At 43.5% G+C, this 21,917-nt stretch overlaps 1 protein-coding gene across 7 annotated transcripts in view; it reads left to right on the forward strand.

Moving 5' to 3' along the window:
- The window catches only part of si:ch211-112f3.4 (EF-hand and coiled-coil domain-containing protein 1), a 59,013-nt gene that overhangs the window by 28,912 nt on the left and 8,184 nt on the right, over nt 1-21,917 (forward strand). For 6 of the 7 annotated variants that reach the window (XM_036151991.1, XM_036151995.1, XM_036151994.1 and 3 more), the window contains exons 2-3: nt 13,864-14,305; nt 14,397-14,531. In XM_036151991.1, coding sequence (XP_036007884.1) covers nt 13,864-14,305; nt 14,397-14,531 — 577 coding nt within the window. The remainder of the gene's footprint in view (nt 1-13,863; nt 14,306-14,396; nt 14,532-21,917) is intronic. The other variant, XM_036151990.1, reaches the window with a different exon arrangement.

A 21,917-nucleotide genomic window follows, 5' to 3' on the forward strand; every position in this document is an offset into this window, starting at 1 on the left:
CGCACATAAAGGTTACATTACTATCCCATCATTCCTGGCTTTGACTCTGCACCCACACGTTTCTCTGTATGGACGTTGCTGTTACTCCCCCACAAATCGCCATTGCCAAAAATGTGGCTCTCTTTCTTTTCAATAGGTTGTACTGGGGCTCTCAAATTCTGAAGTTAATGATTTCATTAAGCTAATTTTTTTTTAGTTCTAATCCCATTTTGAAGTTATAAAGCTGCAACATGGCTACTTAAATCTAGCTTAGTCCCTTGTGTTAAGTGGAGGATGGAACTTTGCAGTACCTTGTAAATATGACAACTTTATATTTTAAGGAGATTTTGTGAATGACTCTACTCTACAATTTAGACGCAAAACTCCTCCCATTAGCCTGTTTGTTACCACTTTAAGCTGTATGCAACCACTTGTTTTCATTTTGAAATGCACATCTGTAGAATTTGAGTTTGAGATCACTGTTGTAAACTATACATTGGATAGAAACGGTTCATAATAAATCATTAATCAATACCTTTTTGACAGATCAATTAACTGACAACATGGGGGTCTTCTTGACAAGCTAAATTGTTATTAATGGTAATGAATAAGAAAACCTTTAATGTTCCACAGTGGGGAAAGTCAGGTGTGACATTGACTCATACTGTTATCACAGTTACACAAAAAGAGAATTGTCAGGCAAAACAAATGTTCTCATTCTGGGTAGCTACGATAAACTTTCTTCATATGTCACTTATCAGGAATTAGGGAATGTCAATAATGAACAGGCGTTAACTAGCTGATTAGCAGCTTCTCAGTCGGAGTATTGGCGAACTTACCCGAACTTTCCTTTTTACCTTTTTCTTTAAACCCATGCTCCCCAGAGAATACTTTTGCCGCTCCTCGTTTTTCTTTTGTCGGTATTGCAGGAAAGTGCTAAAGGCTGGAGTCGGACAGGGTGGGGTACTCTGTCGTGCTAAAGTCAAGCAAAACAAATGTATTACAATGTTGCATGTCCCACAGGCGACATGCCATACTCCATACTTGATAAAAGCTCTCAGAGAATCTGAGAATCAACTCTGGCCTCACCCAGTTATAACCCGCTCTCCAGTCCATGTTGTAGCTGAAGTTTATTTTTTTGATGTAGTTTTCTTAAACTGCAGGAGCAGCGACAGACACACTTACCTAGGGAAGTTGTTGTCAGCTGTTCTATCCGCTGAACTTTCTGACCTGGTGGTTCACAAAAATTCAAAGAAAACCTTTGACCAACACTACTTTCATTCATGCATCTGTGGCCAGTTTGAGATGCTCTTCCAAAAGTTAGAATAATTAAACACCAATGAAGCTCAGTCTGGCAGACGTCAGCTTTGCAAAGACCCGCCCTACTCCCTTTCTGATTGGCTAATGTCCTGGCTCTGCCAGGTTTAATTGGTTGAAAGCAGTTTCAGTTTAAAACCTTGAATAAAAAGTGTAGACGGAACAATGTGCGCTCATTTTCCAAATGATGAAATTCTGTCGCAGCGACGGAGAACTTTAACCCTTGGTTTAAACGTACGTTGTCTGGAAACCGCCAAGTTACTACATCCATAAGCAACAAAAACCTTTGGGTATGCTTATTAACTTACTCAAAGTCGAAGGTTGTGGAGTTTCTTTGGTAGATCCTTCACATAGCTTCCTGCCACAGTTGCTGCAAAAATTTGGATTTTGCTCAACTAGCTCTTTTCCGCAGCTTGGGCAATACATGGCGCCTGCTTTCCCTCTTTTCCTCCTTTGAATAAGGCGATAAGCAAATGACTTCCGGTTCAAGGGTCAAACGGCACCGTCGTCCAATCAGGGATGTCTCACGTTTCCCACTGGTACCTACCTTTTCCGGTAGGTTAATGTTGCGTATTGCCAAATGCTGTTGTGTCTTCCTTAAAGTTTGCGCTTTGCCAAATGCTGTTGCGTTTTCCTTAAAGTTGTTTGCGCTTTGCCAAATGTTGTTGCGTTTTCCTTAAAGTTGTTTGCGCTTTGCCAAATGTTGTTGCGTTTTCCTTAATGTAGTAGTGCTTTTAGATTTGTAGTTGTGGTTTGCACCTCAGGGCCACCGTAAGTTTTTCTATTTTATCTAACATTTACTTATTGTCGCTCCTTCCCTCCATGGAACAAAAATAATTTTGTTACAAAAACTTAACTGCAAATGCTTATCTTTGTTGAAGTAGGAAAAATACTTTCCTGTATCCTGAATCCAAAACAACATATTATTCAATTTCATCATACCATGTATTCTGCTTGAAGTTCTTCAAAGGTTGCATATGATCAGTGTACCTAAATGAAATGATGACTGCAGACTGATGATCTCAGTTGCACACAACAATTCGGTTTTGTGAGAATGCTGAATGTGCCAAATATTAAAAATACCTGATAATATAACAAATTCTGTGAGCGTCCGGTATATCGTGGCTGCCAACTGTTATATGTAAACTAGAAAAATCTCAATATCATTCAGCTAATGAGAAATAACAAATAACAGATTTGTCCAACCTATAAATGTGTACCACTGGTTGTGAATAGTATTTTGTTTAAAAACAGAATTTGTAACCCAGATCACATCTGTGCATTCCAGAGTGAGGCCCAGTCGTAAAACAGTCACCCTGGGAAGTCCGAACTAATTTATGACATGCACTAGTTAACCCAGAGAGACAACTCACAGCAACTCAAATGTAAGTGTAGTACGTAAAAATATTCTCACCCCAATGGATTTTCTGCTCATAATTGTAATGGTAAAGTACACCTTCTGCTGTTTATAGTTTTTTAAAATCGCTATGACATAGTTTTCAATACATTTAACAGGTTTCCTAAACTCTTAACGCACCAACACACCTAAAACACACAATTGGCGAATCTGTTAATTTCATATTCAAATTCATACATCGTATACTAAACTCCAAAACTAATTTTCAAAATACAATAATACATTAACAAAACACTGCAAACATGTTTCAAAATTAAATAATTATTCAAAACACTAACACATGTTCTCTTTCAACAGGAACATTTAGTCAATCATAACACAATGACAAAAAAAACCCACTATCATCAGCTGAAATTACAGAAACTGCAATATTTTAGATGTGTCAGGTGCATATATATATATATATATATATATATATATATATATATATATATATATATATATATATATATATATATATATATATTCATATATATATATAAATATATTCATATATATATTCATATTCATTCAGGAGCTTATAGTTACAAGTAGTTACATATCAGAGACTGGAGGCATAAAGTCACTCTAAAACTATAAAGGGTAATTTTACAGTATTTACACTTTGGAGTAGGAGAAGCAATATCCTAACTGTTGGTTTCCTCGAAAATACGGACAATAGATGCCACTGTGTCCCAGCTGATATTTAGCTGTATGGCTGTACTCTTTCACCACCCTCTGTGTGATAGCCCGTGGTTTATGACATGGTCAATGATAGTGGCTCTAATTTGATCAGTTATATATATATATATATATATATATATATATATATATATATATATATATATATATATATATATATATGTGTGTGTGTGTGTGTGTGTGTGTGTGTGTGTGCATATATGTGTGTACATATATATATATATGTGTATATAACCGGTACACATGACATCATCTGCCTACTCCGACTTCTTTTGTATTCTTTGTTTTTTATATATTCTTGTGTTTTCCTCATTTTCTTTTAGATCCACTGTATATAACCCTTTCCTACTCCTGATTTTGACTGACTACTGAGCCGATGTGACAAGTGAATTTCTCCAATCTGAGATCAATAAAGACTATCTTATCTTATCTTTGCTCTGGTCCTTCTTTGAGCGCCACCACGCATTCTTACTCCCAACCCTCTACCTTGTCCTGGCACTCGTCTTCCTCACCCTCGTGCAGGCATTTCTTTCTTTCTTTCTTTCTTTCTTTCTTTCTTTCTTTCTTTCTTTCTTTCTTTCTTTCTTTCTTTCTTTCTTTCTTTCTCACATTGTGTTGCTCCAAATTGTTCCTTTTCCAGCCAAGACCAGCCCAAAGAGTCCTCTTTTATAGCATATGATCATGTGATTGAAAGAACATCAACACTTGAGTGTGCTTCCTAGATGGGAATTATCTGTGATTTCAACAACTGCATAACTTCAATCAGATGTTTCTCATTAGCAATGGAATAAAATACAGGGAATATATTTGTGTTTCAATTCAATGTGAAGAGTTGTTCACCTTGACTTTAGCCTGTAAGGTTAGGTTTAGAACGTGGCGTTATCTGTTCTGACATACAATGTTAAAGCATTGGTAAATTTGGCTGTAAAATTTTACTGTTTTGGTCTTGTTTGAGCCGGTGTGTAAAAGGAGTTTAAGCAATTTTAGTTTGCGTTAATTGTATGCATTATGTGTTAAAGCAAGAAGAAATGTGTTAATTGTATAGCTTACACATGTGGATGTAGTGCTAACTGTGTTAAGAGTTTTGGAAAATTGTTAAAAGTATTGAAAAATCTGTCATAGCAATTGTAAAAAACTGTAAGATACAAGACTAGCATTTTGTGCACCGTTATGTCTGTGCTCTCATCTACTATTAGAGTATGCCAGGGTGCATTTTTAACACTGTGCATAGTTTTCTTCTGCAATATCTCATTGATCGAGTTCACAAATTCAAAGGAATCATTTTTGCTTTGCCAGCTTTCTGGTACACTCAAATACTTTGCCATGTGATCGTGTATTTGCTGCACCGATAGCATTGATGCATTTATTTTGATGGCAAATAGAATGTCATTAATAAGAAGTTTAACTTGCTCAGGGTCAGATTTCTTTTTTGTGACAGCTCATTCATTTTTTCTCTATCTTTTGAGCTCTCCTGCAATAATGAGCTGATCTCCATTCCCATCTTGAATCTTTGTATTTTTCCAACAGCATTCAAATGAGTTTTATGCTCAATGTGACGTTTAAGGTAGTCCAACTTTCACTCAGTCCACACTTTTCCCTCTGAAAACTCGCTTGCTACTTTAGCTTCGCAGCATACTTTGCAGCGCAGATCTTTCTCGGTTGAAAAAGAAAAAATCTCCCCCAGTTTCACCTCTCGTTCTTCTATTTGTACATGCTCCAACAGCCATTCCATTTTAAATGTACCGCATTTCTTTTTAGCTTTCTCTTGATTAGCGGATGCTCCACAGCCGGGTCGTTTTGCCATAATAAGAGTGCGATTACCAGGATTTACTTCCTTAATTTCGTCTTTAGCATACGGTTTACAAAAAAGTGGCACATACGCCTAAGTTCTGCTCATGACAGTGATTGGCTGCACAAGTACAGGCATAAACCGCAACGTATCATTGACTGACAAAGACGCACACCGCAATATGCCTAGAGTCGTCTTCTCCACCTGTCAATCAACGGTGCGCTCCAATCTGCACTTGGCTCTTACAAAGCGGGAGCGCGGAACACTATCTCAGCAGAATTGCTAAATGGTAAAAAATAACGTGGTTCATTATTATTTTGTTTACAGTTCATATTGGATTTGATTTACTGTGCAGCATAGATTTGCTGTGCACGCTGAAGCCAGATGCCGTGTGCGATTGCGCATGTGCGCAGCTTAGAGGGAACACTGGTCACAGCTGACCTCCTGCTGAGAGAGAGAAAGAGAGAGAGAGGCCGCCCTCTGTGCTTGTGTATCCTTTACAGCAGGATAGAATTCTTTTTGTCTTCCCTACTGTTCAGAGTCCAATCTGAGATGAAATATTCTTCATGCTGGTATATAGCACAACACTTAGTTAAAGCACGTTGCATGTATAGAGCCTTGAGGTGATGTGATTTGAATTGGTGCTATATAAATAAAATTGAACAGAAAAAGTTTATTGAATGTTGAGATTGAAAAAGGTAAGTTTTTCATGTTACTAAAATATTTTTTATGTCTTTAAATTATTTGTCTTTGTTTTATCCCCATTTTTTTAAGAATGGTATTGAGTATCGAATATTTTCCTGGGTATCGATATTGAGTTTGAAATTTTAGTATTGTGACAACCCTATTTAGGTGTATGAGTACGGGAGGCTGAATACAATGATGTGCAATACTTTTCAGGCTTTTATTAGTGAAAGCTTTGGAAAGTAATGTATCCTTGTTTTATTTTGCAAATATACACTATTTTGTGTTAGTCTATCACATCTAATCCTCCCAAAAATGCATTGCAGTTTGAGGTTGGAACCTAATAAAATCATAAGTTTTGTTTGTAACTGCATATTGAGTGACGGTTGCATCCTCACAAGCCTATACTTACACAGGAAATTATACATTTAACTTATAATTCCCTGTAATTTCATTGCTTCAGCAGCATTCCTTTGACAGAGCTGTGAAAGCTGTGGGCTAATAAAAGGGTGGAGGAATTTATAAGCGCCGGCTCTTTCAGACGGTTTCCTCTCTTGTACCTTTTTCTCACTTCAAATGCTTACTTGTTTCATTCTTGGTTCATTATTCCCACCTTTTTCTATCGTACATTGAATAAGAATGCAAGGATGATTGCATAAAGTCTGACAGTGTGATCAGGAAATTGCCTCAAAGGCATTAAATGCCTCAAAGGCATTAAAAGGAATGAGCCCAGTTAGTAAGAGCATATGCATGACTAGAAGGTATAACAAACAGGCTTAAATCGGAGGCAACCGGACTTTCAACCAGGTCTTTCTGAAAACGTGTCGTCACCAATCTGCCTAGGAGGATGGGCCTCCATGTCCTTAAAAGCAGCAGCGCTCCAACTGCGGGTTGCTTGAATGTGAGCCACTAGAATTGACAAAGACTCCTGGATAAGCGACAAAACGTTTTCAGAGACAACTGAGCAAAACTCTGGTTGCCTCCGATTTAAGCCTGTTTACTGTTGCCATGACCCTGATAACTGAGAATTTGCGCAGGCACATGGCTAGAAGGCTGTATGAACTACCTCTGATTACTACAGAGTTCCTTGTTGGCCGAGGGAATAAGGCTGTGAAGACACTAGAAATGTACGATACAACGATTGGAATTTGAGTAAAGATATGTTTCCTATGTCCGATAATTAATTTTTTATTGCATATCATTAGTTTTGTCCAATTATGTATGTTGTAAAAATAATCCAAGGTGTAACTTTTACCTCCAAAGCAGAATTAAAAAGAGCCATACAATCCAGCCAGAATCTCTGATGTTGAAGAACAGATAAAATAGCTACAGAACAAAAGGTCGGCAAAAAGTCATAATCAGGCCTGATCACGGTCTGACCTGTACAATGAGTAGAAGCATAACCCGTCTGGCAACATGAATTAGGCTAAAAGATGGCAAAAATCAACACATTGTGCTCTGATTTAAGGAAATTCAAAACGTAGGCGAAACAATTTCACTAATGTCTTGGCTTTGGGGCTACAGCTAAACACGGTAAGAGCCATTATCCAGTGAATTAAAAATACTATTTATTTGTGTGATATTCAAATTTTCAGAGAAACCAAACATTATACTTTTATTAACTGAATACCATAATGGCTTGAAAAATATAATTATAGGTGAAATGAAACTCTACTTTTTTATTGGATTGCTGAAATAAATTAAGTGCTTTTTTTGACAGGGTTTTTGTTGATCTATTCAGAGCAGATATAACTTCATTGTCATGTATCTCCATTTTTCTGAGAATTCTGGTGTTTAGAATATAGGCATTGTAAATATCTTTACCCTGACTCACACTGAGTGTGAACTCTATAGCTGCAAAATGCAGTTCAAAGCCTTCAGCTGATCCAAAATGATGCAGCAAGAGTTCTGATGAAAATCAACAAGCGGGATCATATTTCTCCAATTTTAGCTTCCCTTCATTGGCTTCCTGTTAAATCAAGAATAGAATTTAAAATTCTTCTTCTAACGTATAAAGCCCTTAATAATCAAGCTCCATCATATAACAGAGCTCTGATTACCCCGTATGTTCCTAACAGAGCACTTCACTCTCAGACTGCAGGTCTGCTGGTGGTTCCTAGAGTCTCTAAAAGTAGAATGGGAGGCAGATCCTTTAGCTATCAGGCTCCTCTCCTGTGGAACCAACTCCCAGTTTTGTAACGTTTCTGGCACTGGAGCTGCTGATTGCAATCAGCACACCTGTGTCTTTCTCCACCCTGGCTGCTTAAAAGCTCTGCTCCTCGCAGTCTCCAGTGCCAGAACGTCTTTAGCCACACGGTGAGCGCTTCCAGCCTTCCTTTTGAATTCCTGTCTGCCTGTCAGTCTCTCGACCTGTTTTGCCTCTGTTTTTGAAAACCTGTCTGCCCCTTTGGATTTGTCTGCCTGCCTGGGTCCTGCCTGTCAGCCTCAGAGAACTGGACTGCCTCACCGTGTTTCTGACCCCAGCCTGTCCGTGAGTAGCACGAGTTCGCCTGCCCCCTGTTCTGTCTGTGCTTTCTGGATTGACCTGGACCTGGACCTGGACGCCCTGTTGGATTCTCCCTTGGAAACCGCTGCCTGAGCTAAACGGATTTTCCCCCGACAAAGACCTGGACCGGACCTGGACAAAGAGCCCTGGATAACCCCCTCTCAGACGCCTTCGTCATAAGGAGTCAGAGTTCTGCCCTCAGCACGTCCAGGAGCGGCCAGTCGCAGCGTGCGAGCCGAGCCAGGGACCGCGCCGCCAGCGTCAAAATAAAGACTGATATTATTTTTGTACTCACTTGTTTTCGGGTATTTCTTGGGTCCTCCTAAATTCATCACAGTACGTTCTGGCCAAACATGGACCCTGTACCCGAAACCTAGTGGCGCGCGAGGGTAGAGAAATCCGTTTCTGTTTTAGAAGCCGGCGTCTCGGAGATTCTAGGCCATCTTCGAAGTCGGGGAAGCACGCAGCCTCCACTTCCGCAAGCCGCTTCCTCTAGCCCTCCGTCACTTCCGGTGACGTCGTCCTCGTCAGAGCCCCGACTCTCCCCGCCGGCAATATTTTCTGGTGATCCAGAACATTGCAGGGCTTTTCTCACACAGTGCGAGACACATTTCGAATTGCAACCTTCCTCATTCTTTTCAGACCGGTCCGATAAAGCATATGTGATGTCCTGCTTTGCCTCCACTTACTCCGTCAGTGGTCCGGACGTCTTCCTGGAGGTCGACCCGGAGGTGATCCGGGAGCTCCGTCCGGACCTATTTCTGGAATCGATCCCGTCTCCTCAAGAGAAATCGGCATCCCCGCTGGGTCCGCCGTCCCGTCGCCGGAGGAGGAGACGGCGGCTTATTGACCAGGCCTCCAGCTGTTCTGAGGAGCGGTCAGCCGGGCCAGTTCAGCCCCAGCCTCTGCCGACCGTCCCTCGGGCTTCTTCAGCCGCTTCCTGTCCTGCGGACCGGAGTCCTCCACTTCCCTATCCTGATCTGCCCACAGCTCCCTCTAGTGACGCTGTAGAAGCCGACCATAAAGCCCTGGAGAATAAAATAAGGACGTTTGCCCCCATTATTAAACGCCTCAGAGAGGCTCTCCTCTGTCAATATTCAGAGGGACTGGAGGAGAAATTAAGAGAGGTAGAGGGACATTATAGGTCAGCCCTCCAGGCTTTCTACAGCCGACCTAAACCAGTCCCAGAGGGTCCGGCCGATGCCTTGGCTCCCGAGTCTGTCTCCGAGGGTCCGGCCGATACCTCGCCTCCTGAGTCTGTCCCTGAGGATCCGGCCGACGCCTCGGCTCCCGTGAAGCCCAACGAGGAGGTCCAGGAGGATCTGCCTCTGCCCAAGTCCAGAGAGGTGGTCCAGGAGGACCTGCCTCTTCTGACCTGCGACGTGGGAACCCAGAGGGGTCCGTCACTGACGTGCGACGTAGGAATCCAGAGGGGTCCGTCACTGACGTGCGACGTAGGAATTCTGAGGGGTCCGTCGCTGACGTGCGACGTGGGAACCCAGAGGGGTCCGTCGCAGACGTCCAACGTCGGGACCCAGAGGGGTCCGTCGCAGACGTCTGACGTGGGAACCCAGAGGGGTCTTTCGCAGAGGTGTGATGCGGCAACACAGTGGGGTCCGTCGCTGAACTGTGATGCGGGGACTCAGGTGGATCCTTCGTTCTTCGGACACCCCGGGCCTCCGAAGAGGATGCAACAACTGTGGCCCCCTGGAGATTTTGAGCCTCTCGATGTTGTGTTTAAGCCCAGACCCCTTTTTGCCCTCATGGACAGCCAATTCTGGGAGAGACTTTATTGGATGTCTCTTTCTGAGACCCTCCAGGAGTTGATCCTGAGACTCCTGGTGGCAAAGGGTCTGACTTTGGCTCCTGAAGCCTGTAGCCCGGGGCCTCCTGAAGCCTGTAGCCTGGGGCCTCCTGAAGCCTGTAGCCCGGGGCCTCCTGAAGCTTGTGGCCCGGGGCCTCCTGAAGTCTGTAGCCCTGTGGCCTCTGTAGTCTGTAGCTCTGTAGTCTGTAGCCCTGTGGCCTCTGTAGTCTGTAGCCCAGTGGCCTCTGTAGTCTGTAGCCCTGTGGCATCTGTAGTCTGTAGCCCTGTGGCCTCTGTAGTCTGTAGCCCTGTGGCCTCTGTAGTCTGTAGCCCTGTGGCCTCTGTAGTCTGTAGCCCTGTGGCATCTGTAGTCTGTAGCCCTGTGGCCTCTGTAGTCTGTAGCCCTGTGGCCTCTGTAGTCTGTAGTCCTGTGGCCTCTGTAGCCTGTAATCCTGTGGCCTCAGCAGCCTTTAACCAGACTCCCACCTTAGCAGCCTGTAGCCAGGCTCCCACCTTAGCAGCCTGTAGCCAGGCTCCCACCTTAGCAGCCTGTAGCCAGGCTCCCACCTTAGCAGCCTGTTGCATGGCTCCCACCTTAGCAGCCTGTAACCCGGCTCCCACCTTAGCTGCCGGTAGCCAGGCTCCCCCTTCAGTCGCCTGTAGCCAGGCTTCCCCTTCAGTCGCCTGTAGCCAGGCTCCCTTGTCAGTCGCCTGTAGCCAGGCTCCCTTGTCAGTCGCCTGTAGCCGGGCTCCCCCTTCAGTCGCCTGTAGCCAGGCTCCCTTGTCAGTCGCCTGTAGCCAGGCTCCTTCTTTTGTCGCCTGTAGCCAGGCTCCTTCTTTAGTCGCCTGTAGCCAGGCTCCTTCTTCTGTCACCTGTACCCAGGTTCCTTCGTTGGTTGCCTGTAACCAGGCCCTTTCCTCCGTCGCCTGTAGTCAGGCTCCTTCGTTAGTCGCCTGTAGCCAGGCTCCTTCGTCGGTCACCTGTAACCAGGCTCTTTCCTCCGTCGCCTGTAGTCAGGCTCCTTCGTTAGTCGCCTGTAACCCGGCTCCATTTTCAGTCGCCTATAGCCAGGCGTCCCCTTCTGTCGCCTGTAGCCAGGCTCCTTTTTCAGTCGCCTGTAGCCAGGCTCCCTTTTCAGTCGCCTGTAGCCAGGCTCCTTTTTCGGTCGCCTGTAGCCAGGCTCCTTCTTCGGTCGCCTGTAGCCAGGCTCCCGCACCGGGAACCAGTGACCAGGCACCGCCGCCTGTAGCCGTTAACCAGGCGTCGCCGCCTGTAGCCGTTAACCAGGCGTCGCCGCCTGTAGCCGTCAACCAGACACCGCCGCCTGTAGCCACTAACCAGGCGCCGCCGCCTGAAGCCACTAACCAGGCGCCGCCGCCTGAAGCCACTAACCAGGCGCCGCCGCCTGTAGCCACTCACCAGGCGCCGCCGCCTGTAGCCATTAACCAGGTGCCGCCGCCTGTAGCCACTAACCAGGCGTCGCCGCCTGTAGCCACTAACCAGGCGCCCTCCTCAACCTGTAGTCTGGCGCCTTCCGTACCCTGTAGTCTGGCGCCTTCCGTACCCTGTAGTCTGGCGCCTTCCGTACCCTGTAGTCTGGCGCCTTCTGTACCCCGTAGTCTGGCGCCTTCTGTACCCTGTAGTCTGGCGCCTTCCGTACCCTGTAGTCCGGCGCCGGGTTCTGTTTTTCCTCTCTCCAGACCTCGCCGCCGGCCTCCGAGGTTCCTGCTCCGTAGACGGCTTCCTGGACGCCCGCCGGAGAGCCTGTCACGCCGGGGCCGTCCGCCGGAGAACCTGTCACGCCGGGGGCGTCCGCCGGAGAGCCAGTCACGCCGGGGGCGTCCGCCGGAGAACCTGTCACGCCGGGGCCGTCCGCCGGAGAGCCTGTCACGCCGGGGCCGTCCGCCGGAGAGCCTGTCACACCGGGGCCGTCCGCCGGAGAGCCTGTCACGCCGGGGCCGTCCGCCGGACGGTCCGCCGGGACGACCGCTGGAGACCGTTTCTCGCGTGGGCCGTCTTCCAGGATGCCCACCAGACTCTCTGTTCTAGAGATTGGTTTAAAAGCATTTCAGTTAGTTGGTTTTTGCCCTTCCGAGGGCTGTTTTCTGTTATGGACCCTTGTTTTCCTTTTTTTTTTTTTCTGACCCTCCTGCCTGTAGCCCCCTCCACCCGCCCGGTCAGACTTTTATTTAGTTTTCTTTTGTACTCTTAGAGACGTTTAAGGGCGTCTGGAATCCGCCCTTGAGGGGGGGGCTCTGTAACGTTTCTGGCACTGGAGCTGCTGATTGCAATCAGCACACCTGTGTCTTTCTCCACCCTGGCTGCTTAAAAGCTCTGCTCCTCGCAGTCTCCAGTGCCAGAACGTCTTTAGCCACACGGTGAGCGCTTCCAGCCTTCCTTTTGAATTCCTGTCTGCCTGTCATTCTCTCGACCTGTTTTGCCTCTGTTTTTGAAAACCTGTCTGCCCCTTTGGATTTGTCTGCCTGCCTGGGTCCTGCCTGTCAGCCTCAGAGAACTGGACTGCCTCACCGTGTTTCTGACCCCAGCCTGTCCGTGAGTAGCACGAGTTCGCCTGCCCCCTGTTCTGTCTGTGCTTTCTGGATTGACCTGGACCTGGACCTGGACGCCCTGTTGGATTCTCCCTTGGAAACCGCTGCCTGAGCTAAACGGATTTTCCCCCGACAAAGACCTGGACCGGACCTGGACAAAGAGCCCTGGATAACCCCCTCTCAGACGCCTTCGTCATAAGGAGTCAGAGTTCTGCCCTCAGCACGTCCAGGAGCGGCCAGTCGCAGCGTGCGAGCCGAGCCAGGGACCGCGCCGCCAGCGTCAAAATAAAGACTGATATTATTTTTGTACTCACTTGTTTTCGGGTATTTCTTGGGTCCTCCTAAATTCATCACAAGTTTTGGTCCGTGAGGCAGAGACGCTGTCTGCTTTTAAGACTAATCTTAAAACTTTCCTTTTTGACAAAACTTATAACTAGAGTGGCTCATGTTACTCTGAGCTACCTCTATAGTTTTACTGCTATAGGCTTAGGCTACTGGAGGACATCAGGATCTAATTTTCTCACTCTATAGAGTTCTACTGTTCTTCAATTATGCATTACATGTTGTCATTTCTGCTTTAACTTTCTGCTCTCTCTCTTTTATCTTCATAGTAGGTACACCTGGTCTGGCGTTCTGTTAACTGTGACATCATCCAGAGAAGACGGCTCACCCGCTATTACCATCTAATGTAGAACAGATTACTGGATCAATGTGTGCTTCTGTGCTTTTTTGTCTCTCTTGTTGTGTCTCTGCTCTGTCTTCTGTAACCCCCAGTCAGTCGAGGCAGATGACCGTTCATACTGAGCCCGGTTCTGCCGGAGGTTTTTCTTCCCGTTAATGGGGAGTTTTTCTTCCCACTGTCGCTTCATGTTTGCTCAGTATGAGGGATTGCAGCAAAGCCATGTACAATGCAGACGACTCTTCCTGTGGCTCTACGCTTCCCCAGGAGTGAATGCTGCTTGTCGGGACAATCAACTGGTTTCCTTATATAGGACATTTTTGACCAATCTGTATAATCTGACCCAATCTGTATAATATGATTGAACTTGACTTTCTAAAGTGCCTTGAGATGACATGTTTCATGATTTGGCGCTATATAAATAAAATTTAATTGAATTTAATTGAATGTTTTACAGATGAGGCTGCCGCTCTCAGGGAACTGGTGGAGGATCTCCGCTGTGCTCTGCAAGGGAGCGACGCTCGCTGTCTGGCCCTGGAGGTGAGCCTCAGACGAGAGAGGAGCCGGACCCTCACTGCACCCTACGACCACAGCGCCTCTGTTTCTGCTCCTGAATCCTCCAGCATCCTCATGCAGGGAAAACTGGTCCAAATTGAGAGATTCAAAGGGCAGCCTGGGGGTGCCCAAGACGACAGACCTAGGAGGGGACCAAGGAGGAGGGAAACCAGAGACCCCCTTCTGAGGGAGCTGAAACTCATTCGATCCTCACGTGATGGGCAGCTAGAAGAAGCCATGAAATTCAGTGAGCGCTTGGAGGAAGAACTGCAGTGGGCATACCAGGAGGTGCGCAAGCTGCAGGGGATGGAATCATCCCTGAGAAAGGAGAACAGCCAGATCAGGTGCTGTAACTCATCTTAAACAAACAAAAAAATTGTTTTGATCCAGTACATTTATCAGAAATGTGTGATTCTCGTTGATGGTTGCTAACAGGAAGCGGACAGAGGAAGCTAGAGAGGCTCTGAGTTTGGGGCTGCAGAGGGTCCGGCTGATTCAGGAGCAGGCTCAGTCTGTGCCACAGCTCGAGTCCAAGATCACTGAGCTGGAAACAGAGCTACTCCGGTACAGGTACAAACGCTGGGTGTGGTTTGGAGACAAGGAATTCTGTGTTTGGGTGTGTTTCAGGATCCAGTTACACATCATTTGCCTCCGTTCTTTGCAGACTTGTATAGTGCTTGTATTGCAGACTTGTATAGTGCTTGTATAGTGTTATGTGTGTTTTATTTATTATTTACCTTTAATCTTGCAGACAAGATTTATCTGGACACATATTCTAATGTATTGACGTTACCTCACTGCTTCCATGAAAAGTGATACAAAACAAATTTACTAAAGACAAGCCTGACCTGAGATTTCTTGAAATAAAAACACCCATTCATCCATTTTCCAAACCGCTTTAGCCCTCATGGGGTCATGGGTGTTGCTGGTGCCTATCTCCAGCGTTCACTGGGTGAGAGGCGGGGTACACCCTGGACAGGTCGCCAGTCTGTCGCAGGGCCACACAGAGACAAACCGGACAAGCAACCATTCACACACACCTAAGGACAACTTAGAGATGCCAATTAACAGTCATGTTTTTGGACTGTGGGAGGAAGCCAGAGTACCTGGAGAGAGCCTACGCATGCACAGGAAGAACATGCAAACTCCATGCAGAAAGTCCCAGGGTTGGGTTTGAACCCAGAACCTTCTTGCTGCAAGGCACCAACGCTACCCACTGCACCACTGTGCAGCCCTATGTGCAGATGTGTGAAATAAAAACACATCTTCAAAAATTGTAGTGGCCTTGCTTTAAAACTTGTTGACATCTGTGGAAGAGAAGGATCTCCTTTTGATGGTGCAAAAAGTGAGACGCTTACTAACCTCTGATTGTATCATCTGCTCACTGCTGAGGTACAGCAGGATTATGGTCACTGCCAGTATATGGTCACTGCCCATATACTGTGACCCCTTTGCTTTGCCGACCACATTGCCACCTCTGGTGAAGATGTGGAAAATGTAGTCAAATAGATCCACCTTTTATTATAGCCGCATCATTTCACTGACCGTTTTAGAAAGACCCAACCACAACTGTTGGTACATCTGTTCAGTAGGACAAAGAAATGCCCTGTGGGAGCAGAATAATCTATTTCAGAGGTGTTGGTACGACTGAATACTTTGCACAACCCAATTTTGCTTGTATGTTTTAGGTTGTTATCCTCATCAAACCCCCAGTGATGACTCATTATCAGTTTACAGGTAGAATCCATTTGATTTGTATTGGAAATCTTTTGGTGTTTCAAAAGGTTCTACATATTCATTCATTGTTTTACACCAAATCCACCTGGAATCTTTGTTGCCAGAGGTCTCAAAAGTATTCACAGTTGAAGTAAGATACTAGAGATTAAAATTCTTCTGTAGAAGTATAAGTATCAACTCGAACTTTATATTCAATTATAAGAATAAAAGTGCCGGCTTCAAAACTGCTATTAGAGCAAAGGTAATTTAAGTTTTGAAAGAAATACATAAATCCTGCACCGCAAGGACCTTTTTCAAGGCCAACATTACTATAACTAACATAGAAAAAAATAGGATTGGCTGTTTCACCCACACATATGTCCATTGAAAACAAAAAATGTAATCCAATACAAATATATTAAAGGGTCATATAGGTGCAACACTGAAAATCAACATACGTTTCACGAAGCACAAAATCGGATGTTGGGTTTCTTATAAGTTTTGGTGCAACAAGTCAAACTTCAGAGGCATATTATCAATAACCTTTTAATTGTTATTATTGGAAACCTTCCAAGTGTAGCTACAGGAATGGATGAGTGCAACATTTGTAAGATAACAAAACTGGACATGAGAATGAGTGCATTACCCTCTTAAACGATTGCCCTTGCATTGTCTGTATACAGTAGACAGTGTTGTCAAAATGAATGATTAATCAAAGCCGTTAATCAAGAAATGAAACAAAAGGAAAATAACTAATAACCCTAAAAATGCTATGTTCTTCTTCTATGTTTTATTCTTCTTTTATGTTCTTGTTGGGGCGTTTTGGGAAACAACTTGGTACAGTACTGCCTCAACCACAAGTAATCACTCTATTCATTTAGCACTATGTTGAATATATGATTTTATTTTTACAAATCAGAACAAAAAACAAACTGAAATAAAATAGAAATAAGGAGACTATTTTCAAAATGTAAGCAGTAGAAAGTACAGATTATTCCATGAAAATGTAGGAGTAGAAGTAAAAGTAGGCTAAAAACTTATTACTCCAGTAAAGTATAAAAAAACTAAATTTCTACTTAAGTAAGGTAATGAAGTATTTTTACTTACAGTTTTTTACAATTGCTATGACAGATTTTTCAATACTTTTAACAATTTTCCAAAACTCTTAACACAGTTAGCACTACATCCACATGTGTAAGCTATACGATTGACACATTTCTTCTTGCTTTAATACATAATGCATACAATTAACGCAAATTAAAAATGCTTAAACTCCTTTTACACACCGGCTCAAATAAGACCAAAACAATAGAAATTTACAGCCAAATTTACCAATGCTTTAACACTGTATGTCAGAACAGATAACGCCACGTTCTAAACCTAACCTTACAGGCTAAAGTCAAGGTGAACAACTCTTCATATTGAATTTAAACACATATATATTCCCTGTATTTTATTCCATTGCTAATGAGAAACATCTGATTTACTGTAAGTTATGCAGTTGTTGAAATCACAGCTGATTCCCATCTAGGAAGCACACTCAGATGTTGAGGTTCTTTCAATCACATGATCATATGCTATAAAAGAGGACTCTTCTGGCTGGTCTTGGCTGGAAAAGGAACAATTTGGAGCAATACAATGTGAGAAAAAAAGAAAGAAAGAAAGAAAGAAAGAAAGAAAGAAAGAAAGAAAGAAAGAAAGAAAGAAAGAAAGAAATGCCTGCACAAGGGCGAGGAAGACGAGTACCAGGACAAGGGAGAGGAGTGGGGCAAGGTAGAGGGTTAGGAGTAAGAATGCATGGTGGCGCTCAAGGAAGGACCAGAGCTAAGGTAACTGATCAAATAAGAGCCACTATCATTGACCATGTCATAAACCACGGGCTATCACACAGAGGCTGGTGAACGAGTGCAGCCAAATATCAGCCGAGACACAGTGGCATCTATTGTCTGTATTTTCAGAGAAACCAACAGTTAGGATATTGCTTCTCCTACAGCAAAGTGTAAATACTGTAAAATTACCATTTACAGTATCGAGTAACTTTATGCCTCCAGTCTCTAATATGTAACTGTATTTTGTCTCTCTAAGGATTCAATGTCTACTTCCCTCAGGGGGCAGAGGAAAGCTCCTGAATGAATATATATACTGTATATATGCACCTGATACATCTAAAATAATGCAGTTTCTGTAATTTCAGGTGATGATAGTGTTTTTTTGTCATTGTGTTATGATTGACTAAATGTTCCTGTTGGAAGAGAACATGTGTTAGTTTTTTGAATAATTATTTAATTTTGAAACATGTTTGCAGTGTTTTGTTAGACATAGTGTGTTGTATTAGTGTATTACTGTAATTTGAAAATTAGTTTTGGAGTTTAGTTTACAATTTGTGAATTTGAACATGAAATTACAGTTGTTTACAATTGCTATGACAGATTTTTCAATACTTTTAACAATTTTCCAAAACTCTTAACACAGCACTACATCCACATGTGTAAGCTATACAATTAACACATTTCTTCTTGCTTTAACACATAATGCATACAATTAACGCAAATTAAAATTGCTTAAACTCCTGTTACACACCGGCTCAAACAAGACCAAAACAGTAGAATTTTACAGCCAAATTTACCAATGCTTTAACACTGTATGTCAGAACAGATAACACCACGTTCTAAACCTAACCTTACAGGTTAAAGTCAAGGTGAACAACACTTCATATTGAATTGAAACACAAATGTATTCCCTGATTGAAGTTATGCAGTTGTTGAAATCACAGATAATTCCCATCTAGGAAGCACACTCAAGTGTTGATGTTCTTTCAATCACATGATCATATGCTATAAAAGAGGACTCTTTGGGCTGGTCTTGGCTGGAAAAGGAACAATTTGGAGCAACACAATGTGAGAAAGAAAGAAAGAAAGAAAGAAAGAAAGAAAGAAAGAAAGAAAGAAAGAAAGAAAGAAAGAAAGAAATGCCTGCAAGACGGTGAGGAAGATGAGTACCAGGACAAGGTAGAGGGTTGGGAGTAAGAATGCGTGGTGGCGCTCAAAGAAGGACCAGAGCAAAGATAAGATAAGATAGTCATAGAACATTAAAATAAAAGTGCTCTTTACACTACTTTTGAATTCATTCTTGGAGTTTGTAAATACAATGCGAAATTCACTTGTCACATCGGCTCAGTAGTCAAAATCAGGAGTAGGAAAGGGTTATATACAGTGGATCAAAAAGAAAATGAGAAAAACATAATACAAAAGAAGTCGGAGTAGGCAGATGATGTCATGTGTACCGGTTATAAACACACACACACACACACACACACATATATATATATATATATATATATATATATATATATATATATATATATATATATATATATATATACTCACCGGCCACTTTATTAGGTACACCTGTCCAACTGCTCATTAACACTTAATTTCTAAGCAGCCAATAACATGGTGGCAACTCAGTGCATTTAGGCATGTAGACATGGTCAAGAGAATCCCCTGCAGTTCAAACCGAGCATCAGTATGGGGAAGAAAGGTGATTTGAGTGACTTTGAACGTGGCATGATTGTTGGTGCCAGAAGGGCTGATCTGAGTATTTCAGAAACTGCTACTACTGGTATTTTCACGCACAACCATCTCTAGGGTTTACAGAGAATGGTCCGAAAAAGAAAAAACATCCAGTGAGCGGCAGTTCTGTGGGCGGAAATGCCTTGTTGATGCCAGAAGTCAGAGGAGAATGGCCAGACTGGTTCGAGCTGATAGAAGGGCAACAGTGACTCAAATAACCACCCGTTACAACCAAGGTGGGCAGAAGAGCATCTCTGAATGCACAGTACATCGAACTTTGAGGCAGATGGGCTACAGCAGCAGAAGACTACATCGGGTGCCACTCCTTTCAGCTAAGAACAGGAAACTGAGGCTACAATTTGCACAAGCTCATCGAAATTGGACAATAGAAGACTGGAAAAACGTTGCCTGGTCCGATGAGTCTCGATTTCTGCTGCGACAGTCGGATGGTAGGGTCAGAATTTGGCGTCTACAACATGAAAGCATGGATCCCTCCTGCCTTGTATCAACGGTTCAGGCTGGTGGTGGTGGTGTCATGGTGTGGGGAATATTTTCTTGGCACTCTTTGGGCCCCTTGGTACCAATTGAGCATCGTTGCAACGCCACAGCCTGCCTGAGTATTGTTGCTGACCATGTCCATCCCTTTATGACCACAATGTACCCAACTTCTGATGGCTACTTTCAGCAGGATAATGCGCCATGTCATAAAGCTGGAATCATCTCAGACTGGTTTCTTGAACATGACAATGAGTTCGCTGTACTCAAATGGCCTCCACAGTCACCAGATCTCAATCCAATAGAGCATCTTTGTGATGTGGTGGAACGGGAGATTCGCATCATGGATGTGCAGCCGACAAATCTGCGGCAACTGTGTGATGCCATCATGTCAATATGGACCAAACTCCCTGAGGAATGCTTCCAGCACCTTGTTGAATCTATGCCACGAAGAATTGAGGCAGTTCTGAAGGCAAAAGGGGGTCCAACCCGTTACTAGCATGGGGTACCTAATAAAGTGGCCGGTGAGTATATATATATATATATATATATATATATATATATATATATATATATATATATATATATATATATATATATATATTAGGGCTGGGCAAGTAACGCGTTAATTTCGCGTTAACTCATTAGACTATTAACGGCGATATTTTCTTTAACGCGCATTAACGCATGTTGCTCACATGCTTTTATTTTGTGAAGGTCTGTTGCTGCGGTGTAGGGGTTTGAATCAGAACAGTAGGTGGCGATAATGCGCCAATAACCTCGCTGTCAGCCCAGCCTCGGATTCAGAGGAAGAAAGGTGCTGGCCGGAAAAAAACAAAGCAGACATGGGGAAGGCGGTGTTTCCCGCAGGAATTTGCTTAGGCGAGGCGGTGAGTTGGCAAACGGAACAAGTTTTGTGCGGAGCGGAGCGGAGTCTGCATCGACGCCGTCGGTGAAGTCGCTTCTCGTTTCAAAGTATCCATGTGTTTTTGCCTGTTTTTCCCTGCCATTCACTATATGCACGCGAGAAAGCAACAACAAAAAACCGCGTGTTAACGTCAAATAAACGCAAGCAACGCAAGCATATCGAGTTAGCAAGCATTTCAGTTTACAGTTTTTTACAGTCGCTAGGACACATTTCTCAATACTTAGGTCACTTTTTCAAAACTCTTCACACAGTGAGCACAACAGAAGTATATGTGGGCTAAACTGTGGATCATTTATCATTGCTTTGGCACAAAATGCATTCAATGACTACATCTTTCAAATTACATTAATTCTTTTCTCACTTCGACACAACAACCGCCAAAACTCTGTGTACCTACAGGACAATTTGCACATGCTTACATACTGTTTTCAAAACTGTTAAATTTATGTTCAAAACAATAACATAATACAAAACTGAATAAGACAGCAATTTGCTACATTTCTACAGGAATATTTTAATGAAATATATTTTACATCTTAAAATTAAATGCTATAAAAATAAGTGGACAATTGGACCAACCACAGCTGATTCTCATTGTAGATGAACATCTACACAGGTGTTACTCTTTCAATTTCATTACAAAAGGAGACAACTGCTGAATAGTTTTGTATTGTGATGTAAACATGGACCCAGCCAGAAACAGAGAAGTGGCTGAAAGAGGAAGAAGAGGGGCTGGGAGGGGGCGAGGAATACGTATGCGTGGTGGAAGAAGAATAAGAGGAAGACCAAGAGCTGTAGTTTCAGATGAGATCAGAGCTACTGTAATTGATCATGTAGTAAATCATGGTCTCTCAATGAGAGAGGCTGGTCAGAGAGTGCAGCCAAATCTGCAACGCTCAACAGTGGCATCTATTGTTAGAGTTTTCCGGCAAACCAAAAGGTAACTTGTATTCTGCAAGGGCATTTGACTGAGTTGCACATTACAGAAGTAAATAGACTTGTGTGTAATTGCTTCTGCATTTCTGCTTGGGAGTCAACGGTTACCTCACACAGGTGGGAGAGGAAGGATGCTCACTGATGTGCAGGAAACTGCCATTGTTGATATGGTCATCAGAAACAATGGCATAAAACTCACTGAGATTCGAGACACAGTTTTGGCAGACAACATTACTTTTGCAAATATTCACAGTGTAAGCATCACAACTATTTCTAGAGTCCTGAAAAAACATCAGGTAAGGATGAAAC

The sequence above is a fragment of the Fundulus heteroclitus genome, chromosome 20, assembly GCF_011125445.2.
Source record: "Fundulus heteroclitus isolate FHET01 chromosome 20, MU-UCD_Fhet_4.1, whole genome shotgun sequence".
NCBI classification, from domain to species: Eukaryota; Metazoa; Chordata; class Actinopteri; order Cyprinodontiformes; family Fundulidae; genus Fundulus; species Fundulus heteroclitus.